Source organism: Triticum dicoccoides, chromosome 7B, assembly GCF_002162155.2.
Source record: "Triticum dicoccoides isolate Atlit2015 ecotype Zavitan chromosome 7B, WEW_v2.0, whole genome shotgun sequence".
NCBI lineage: Eukaryota > Viridiplantae > Streptophyta > Magnoliopsida > Poales > Poaceae > Triticum > Triticum dicoccoides.
In genome coordinates, this window is record NC_041393.1 from 85,446,057 (window position 1) to 85,453,578 (window position 7,522).

The 7,522-nt window shown below is 50.0% G+C and overlaps 1 protein-coding gene across 2 annotated transcripts in view; it reads right to left on the bottom strand.

The window, feature by feature from the left end:
* Window positions 1-3,524, bottom strand: part of LOC119337067 (choline/ethanolaminephosphotransferase 1-like) — a 10,355-nt gene extending 6,831 nt beyond the window's left edge. Inside the window, exons 1-4 of one of the 2 annotated variants that reach the window (XM_037609178.1) lie at window positions 3,198-3,457; window positions 2,114-2,123; window positions 1,979-2,029; window positions 1,756-1,833 (exon numbers count right to left, since the gene is read on the bottom strand). In XM_037609178.1, coding sequence (XP_037465075.1) covers window positions 1,756-1,833; window positions 1,979-2,029; window positions 2,114-2,123; window positions 3,198-3,334 — 276 coding nt within the window. In that variant the 5' untranslated portion in view covers window positions 3,335-3,457. Of the gene's footprint in view, window positions 1-1,755; window positions 1,834-1,978; window positions 2,030-2,113; window positions 2,124-3,197 lie in introns of both variants that reach the window. The other variant, XM_037609179.1, reaches the window with a different exon arrangement.
* Window positions 3,525-7,522: the final 3,998 nt, after the last annotated feature.

Here is a 7,522-nt window from a genome sequence, read left to right on the forward strand (position 1 = left end):
GGGCCCTGATGCGGGACGGGGCGGCCGGGCTGGGGTGTGGCGCTGGCGGCGGGCGCTGCGACGTGGCGACGGCAGGGAGCCGGAGCTGTGCGGCGACGGCTTCTTGCCGGCTGCGCGACGGGCGTCGTGGTGGCGGAGCGTGCTGGGCGGCCAGTGGCGGCGGATGGTGCGGGTCAACGCAGCTCTGCCAGATCTAGCTGCGTCGCGACGCGGGCTGCGGGCTGCGAGGACTGCGGACGGCGCCGTGGGGTGCGGCGGTGGTCGTCCGTGGCAGCGGTGTGGCCTTGGCTGGTGTCCGGGACGGTGATGCGTGCTTGGCGGCGGCGACCCCGTTCAGCACCATTTTGGTCTGGCAGGCGTGTGGGCGTCGGGCGACGCAGGGGCGGGCTGCGACCTGGTGTGGTCGTGGCCATGACCGTGGCCCACGGCAGCGCGCTAGCTGCTGCTGCTGGCGGCGGTGGTGGCAGGTTGATTGCGGCGGCGGCCAGATTTTTCTAGCGTCGGCCCGTCTGTAGGCTGCCTGTATCGGCCTTCGACCCCTCTCCTCGGAGTCCGTTCGCTTCTCTCACCGGAGGGCTGGCCTTCTCCCGGCTGCGGTCCATCATCCGTCTCGCACCCGGTGACGTAGGACCGAGCTCGTCTCGCGCCCGGCAGCAGGACCGGCTCATCTCGCGCCCGGCAGCAGGACTACGCTTGTCTCGCGCCCGGCGGCAGGACTGCGCTCGTCTCGCGCCCGGTGTAGCAGGATGGCTCGATGGAGGCTTGTTGTGGCCGGCCTATTGGGTCTCGGCGTTGGGACCGGCCAGGGGTGTGAAAGGCGGATCCTTTCCGCCCGTCTCTGCAGTGGAGGTAGCGGTGGGGCGCGGGGGACTTGGTGTCAAGGTCTTGGATTCCGGGGCGGTGGCCCTGGTGGTGGTGGCGCGGTGCTCATGGGCAGAGCTCGTGCCTCGGTGTTGCCCGGCTATCACGGCTGTGTGGGCGGCGTGGTAGCCGGGGTGTGGCGTTCGGTGGCGGTGAATGTTGGCCGGGGTGAAAACCTACTCTATCTTCGGACGGACTGGCGACGGCGAAGATTGCTCCCTTCTTGAAGGCGTCGCCGCGGCTATCACTGCCCGTCGTGGTGCTCCAGGGGAAACTCTGATCCTCGGATCGGGCGGTGGCGACGCTCCGGTGCCGTATCCTTCCTGAAGGCACCGCCTTGGAGCCCACGGTTCGTCATATGCGGCTTCACTTCTTCGGATGAAGCTCCCGGCGGCTCTTGTAGTGCTAGGGTGTGTGTTGCTGCGCTCAGCACCTATGTCCTATGTATCCTGCCTCGAGTGCGTGTGTGTGTTTGTGATGGGTGAGTGCGGTTGTACCGGGCACTGTGGATCTTTGCTTTATATATAAAGCAGGGCGAAAGCCTTTTTCAGAAAAAAAAAGTATTTGGCCTAAAGCTCTAGATTCAACCACTTAGTGAAATTACACTTATAACATTAGGTGGCTACGGCCTATGGGTCTTTTCTCAAAAATCAGACAGGAATACATAATTGTAATGTTAACAGAACAGCAAATTCCTTGTTTACCATAGATTGTACAGGTCATGTCATAGTAAGAAATTAAACCAGCGGATAGGCAAAAAAACAAGTATTACAGAAATTATCACAAGGAACACTCTTGCTTAAGCAAAATAATGCTCTTTACCAACCATACAGGAGATGCCATAAAGATCAGAACAAGGAAGAGTTTTGGAATCTCAAACTCGGTTTCACACACCTGGTACAAGAAGAGAAGTATTCCATGGGCAAGATGGACCCACCGAGGGGGAGCTGTGTCAAGGTGGGGTGAATAAATCTGTGAAATTAGAGTCATAAGTGGAAAACAAGACATTTACATAAAATGTGGAATGCATCATAAGGTGATAACGTCGGGATATTAGTCGCAACATACTTAACAGCTCTCCAAAATAACAAAAAAATAAATTAAGCAAGATACTCACATAGCTAAGCAGCGAAGATGTAAGTAGAAACATAAATCCCATGAGTGTGATCTGAAAATGGAAAGGATCACCACAGATTGCTCCAAATGAAATGGACCGAAGGAAGAATTGACAATTTACTGATCAATCTCTTACCATGTTTGGTCTATACGTTGGTCGATACATGCAAACGTGGAAAATTATAAATTAGTTCAAGAGCTCTGGTGAAAAGAATAAAAATTGAAAGCATTTATTTTCTGTTTGCACAAGACTACAAATCTATTTCCTTGGATTATAGAATGTTGATATGTAGCACCAAGAAGGTGTAAGATCTCAGTTCTCTGACCATCCTAACGATGTAGAGACTATGGCAGCAAAGAAATGTGTGTGTTAACGAGTACCCTTACTGCCAGGACCTAGTAAACAAGATCTTCAGCGAGGAAGATCAGTGGAGGTTGGCAGGCTCCAAACATTTTTCACATGGTGGTTGTGTAGCTTTTGCTCCATTTGGGTGTTCGTCTTCTAATATGAAAGACAGTGTTTCGATGCGTGTTCAAGAACAAAAAAAGGTCTAAGATCAATCTTGCTAGTTATTAATCTTTAAGATGAAAACAGGAATATCAAGTTTGATTGGTCACCCATTGTTCAAGCCCAATCACTTGGCCATTTTTCATACAAGTTAATCAAAAAATCATAGTATAATTTACAGGTAATGAGGTAAAGAGATGTCACACTCTACAGTAGGCAGGCATGTAACTACACTTCCTTTGTTCAGAGTAACTGACATGGCAAACCACTGATGACACCTAACAAGTTAAAACAGTAATATACAGACAAATTGTCAATCCTTTCAGTTTAGGGAGTTTGTGAAGGCTTCAGTCATATTAGCCTGCCTCTCATTAAGTTACTGTGTTTGGAGCAACTGGCATGCAAAGCACTGCCCACTGACAGCCTGATGAGTCACAGTAATACACAAACAAATTGCCAATCCAAACAGTTAGGGAGTTTGAGATACCCTCAAGGCTTCAGTCATATTAACCTGCCTCTCATTAAGTTAAGTGCCTGCCTCTCTTCAAATGTTCCTTCAAAGCAAGCTTGTGACGCGTCACCCCCGTTCCCCAACCCACAAATTCGACCCTCTTCAGCGCATCTAATCTCCAATGACTGACTAAAACCACAGCCATCTACTCTAACCAGTAAGTAGGGAGGAGGAGGAGGAGGGGGAGGATGGGGGACTCACGGCATCCAGAGCGGGAAGAGGGTGACGCAGCGGCTCCAGAAGGGCTGCAGCACGTACTTGGCCACCACCGAGTGGTCCTGGCCGCTGTACCTGTAGCGCTTCAGCGTCTCCACGCCGTGCGCGCCGATGTACACCATCTCCGGCGCGGCGGCGGCGGCGGCGGGCGGGGGCTCGGGGGGTCGGCGGAGGGGTTTGGGAGGGCTCTGGATGGGAAGGCTCGAGAGGAACGCTGGATCGCGATGCGATGCGGCGTGAGCCGGTTGGTGGGCTTGGCGAGGCGAGATCGGTGAGGGAGGCGGAGAGGGGAGTCGGGAATCCGATGGCGTGGCGTGGTGGGATATTCGAGTCGACCCAACACGACGACACGCCGTCAGGTCGGCCAAAGGCCCCACCACTTTTGAGTGCAACGCACGGAGCTTTTTTTTTTCAAAGCCACGGAGCCTTTTCGGGTTCGGGCGTGGCCGCCACCTGTCCCTCCGGTCTTTTTATTGCTGGCCTTTTCGTTTCAGGGAGAAGCACTAGTCACAAATTCAAACCCTTTTCTCTTCAGCTACGGTTTTCTTAAGAAAATCGCTTTCTCCGATGTTGACGTGCACCAACCAAGGGAAAGACGCGGATACACGTGTTTGATTCCAAAACCTTCTGAAAACTGTACACGTTAGATCATGTCTCGATGCTTGTTCCCCTATGGCAAAGTGATGGAACCCGGACACGTGAGAGTGGGACATGGTAAAGGGAAATGGTACACGATAGAACATGTGGACGTGCTATTAACATAGGGTTGTATTGTCACATCTTGCGACACATTTTTTGAAGCTTACTTAAGGTTAGTTCATTAAAATGAAAGTAGTTGGCAAGCCTAAGGGACTCCTGCCACACTTTTTATGTGTAATGTGTATGCCATGTGGGGCCGTGGTGTGGCCTGCCTAAAGTGTGGTTTGAACCAAACAATCACCTAAGTTGGTCAAATTTGTCTAACCTTAGATGTGGCAACATTTGGCAAAGTTGTTCACAAACCAAACAAACACATGATATCATGTTTTCTTTGCGGTGTCCATACAACTACATTGAACATATAAATGATGAAAGGGTAGTAGCCATTCTCAGGCCATCCACGTGTCCAGGCTTTGCAAATCTAGTTTGTTTTCACCTCAGTCGCTGCCTAGCCTCTGTCGATGACGCCTGGGCCCGATCATGTGGCCCTTTGCTGGTGAGCGGTTGGAGCAAGCAAGCCCGTTACCTACCCCGTGTCTTCCTCGTGACACCACCTCCTCTCCGCGACCTCCGCCTCTTCTCCTGCCGCCGCCGGCATTGGTGCTCAAGGTGCAGCAGCGGGGCCGCAAGTTCTCGATCCAGCCGGGTCAGCTGCAGGTTGCGGGCATCTTCGCGCCTCCACATCCTCGTCGTCCTCTCCCTCCCATGCGGCGGCTTCGTCGCGGTGGGCTTGAGCTGCTGGGGAGCAGGGGTTGGGTTAAGGTGGAAGTTGACGGCCTGGATCCGTCGATGGGGGCCTGGCGGGCGTGGGGCGCCTGGAAGGGTAGCAGCGGCCTGTGGGGCGGCGCCTGGAAGGGTAGCAGCGGCCTGTGGAACGGCTGTGACCTCCATGGAGAAGAAGAGTCTGGCAGGATCGTGTAGACATGAGAGTCTGGGGTGGGCAGATGGCGGCCATTCGAGTTTCTTCAATCGATCTGGATAGTGCCATGGCAGCTTACGCGAGGGCTGGAGGTGAGCGACCCTTTGGAGCCACACAAATCGACAGGTAGCAGTCGTGCCCCTCCTCCTCACCTTCTATTCTCCCCTCCTTGCGTCCTGGGCATTTTTCTCTCCAAGTACGTTCTATATTGCAGGTGATGGGCTGTTGGCTTTTATTATGCACTTGTGCTGATTGAGTGACTTTCGCTTCTCTTCTCCCCTCCTTGCGTCCTGGGCATCTCCCTCTCCAAGTATGTTCTATATTGCAGGTGATGGACTGCTCACTTTTATTATGCACTTGTGCTGATTTTGAGTGACTTCCGCTTCATTCGATATCTATTGTGCAAGTAATGGCACTAATACAATTGATATCAAATTAATGGATTTTGCTAACAGATTGCCTCTTGTGATGTTAATTGATTTGCAGGTTTACTGGTTTTGGTTCAGTTTAAAGGGCTCTCTGGGCTTAAGATCTTGGTTTCATTAGAACTACAGAATTTCTTTGCTCGGTAGTCCTATCGCTGGTGGCAGGTTTTACTTTGTGGGGTGTAGGTTCTATTCCCGGTGACACCTCATGAATTTTATTTTCAATCTTTAATTTATATACTCGTTCGCTGGATGCTTGCTGCTATGTATGGTTCATATGGTTGTCGGCTGGAAAATCACTACTATCTTTCGGTCATGATATGGCCGTCAACTAGACGCTCGTGGTCTGAATGATCTCATTGCTTATGGCTCGCAATGCCCACTTTTCATTACTAGCCAGCCAGGGAGGTGTCTCGGCTCGCCATCGCTGCGCCGCGAGCGGTAGCGCCTATTACTACCTGCCAGGGCTTCTCAAAGTGATTGAAATTTGGTAAATTGCATTCCTTTGTGTTGCATCGTACCTTCCATGCTTTTTGCAATCAGTGAATCTGATATCATAACCTCTCATTTAGATTTTTCTTGATAGGCAAAACAACTAGTTATCATTTATCTGGATGGTTTTCAAGATGGCATATATAATATGTCATTTGCACTATCATCGATCTTTGAAATTTAGTTGCTCCAGTTTTTCGTAGATTACAATTGTGCAGTCTTTGTCTTTTCCACTTACCATCACCATTTCTGTGATGATACTTCACTAGGAATATTTATTGGTGCTCCTCATCTGAAAATGGATTCATAATGTGGTCAGTTTTGGAATGCATGGGAGTTCAATTTTTCTGCATGCACAATTATATTTTTTTGGTCCATGGAATTGAAAAGTGAGTGCTTCTTGGTTATTTCTGTTGTTTATCCAGGAGATTCTTGGTGCTTGGTTTTTTGCTACTTGTGCAGTACTATACTATGCCCATATAAATGACGAAGTATATTTTGTTCCATAGACGAGCAAAGTTTGTTATGTGCGTAGTAACTTTGGTTGGTCCCTACTTTCTTCGGCATATTATCTTCACTTGGTATGAGATGGTTTTGTGCATTTGGTATTCTTGCATATTAGTGTGTTGTAGAAGATTTAGTGACAAAAGCATATGTCAGTGCTGGATCATCGATAGATTTACAGTTGCTTTTCTTTTGCTCATTTTTTGTTATTGAAAGTGTGTTAAGTCGACTAGAGGGGGGGTGAATAGGCGATTTTTACAAATTCATCACTAAGGAATTTCAGGGTGAGGAAATTCCTAAGTCACGAACAACCAGCAGCGGAATAAGTACTCAAGTGTAAGCATAACAAAGTAACATCATAGTCATCATGATGATATGAAAAACAAACATAGAGCACAAGTAGCGTAAACACAGGATAGGCAGGTTGAAGACAGTGTGACTGAAGAAATTGGATTGAGGAAATAGAGAAAGTCTTCAGTCAAAGTCTTCAAACAGTAATGATCAGGTTCATTAACACATGAATGAGGAAATGAAAGGGTTGAAGAAATAGAACCAGTAGGCTTGGTGAAGATAATGATTTGGTAGACTAGTTCCAACTGCTGTGACAGTCGTACGTCTGGTTGGAGTGGCTGAGTATTTAAACTCGAGGACACACAGTCCTCACCACATTATCCTTGAGCTAAGGTCACACAGACCTCGCCCAACACTCGTGGTAAGTCTTCACAGGTGACATCCAAACCTTCACAGACTTGGTCACTCAGCAATCCACAATTCCCCTTAGATGCTCAGACCATGATGCCTAACCGTCTAGAGGATACACAATCCTCAAAGGTAACAAGCGTCGGTTCCACACAGGAACAATCTCTTTAGTGATGCTCAATCACTTTGGGTTTGTAGGTGTTTGGGTTTTCCAAAACAAACCCTGAACTTGTAGGCTCTAGCTAAATCGAACCCCCAACTCACAATCCCCGAAATTGACACTCTGAACTCACTAATCCTGGTCTAAATCGAACCCTGAGTGTGTTTTAGTGGGAAAAACGCTGACGTGGCATTAGTCAACCGGGATTGACCTTACTTGTGGGCCAGCCAGTGGTTACTGAAGCAGAGCACGGCGCTAGACTGGGAAATTTGGGGAGGGAGAAGCTAGGGTTAGCGGCGGCAGGGGAGACGGGCGCAGAGCACGGCGGCGGCAGGGGCGACGGGGCGCAGAGCGGCGGCGCCGCGATGTCATGGACTTCCGGGCCTTCTTCCGCCCCCGGCTTCCGTCGCGC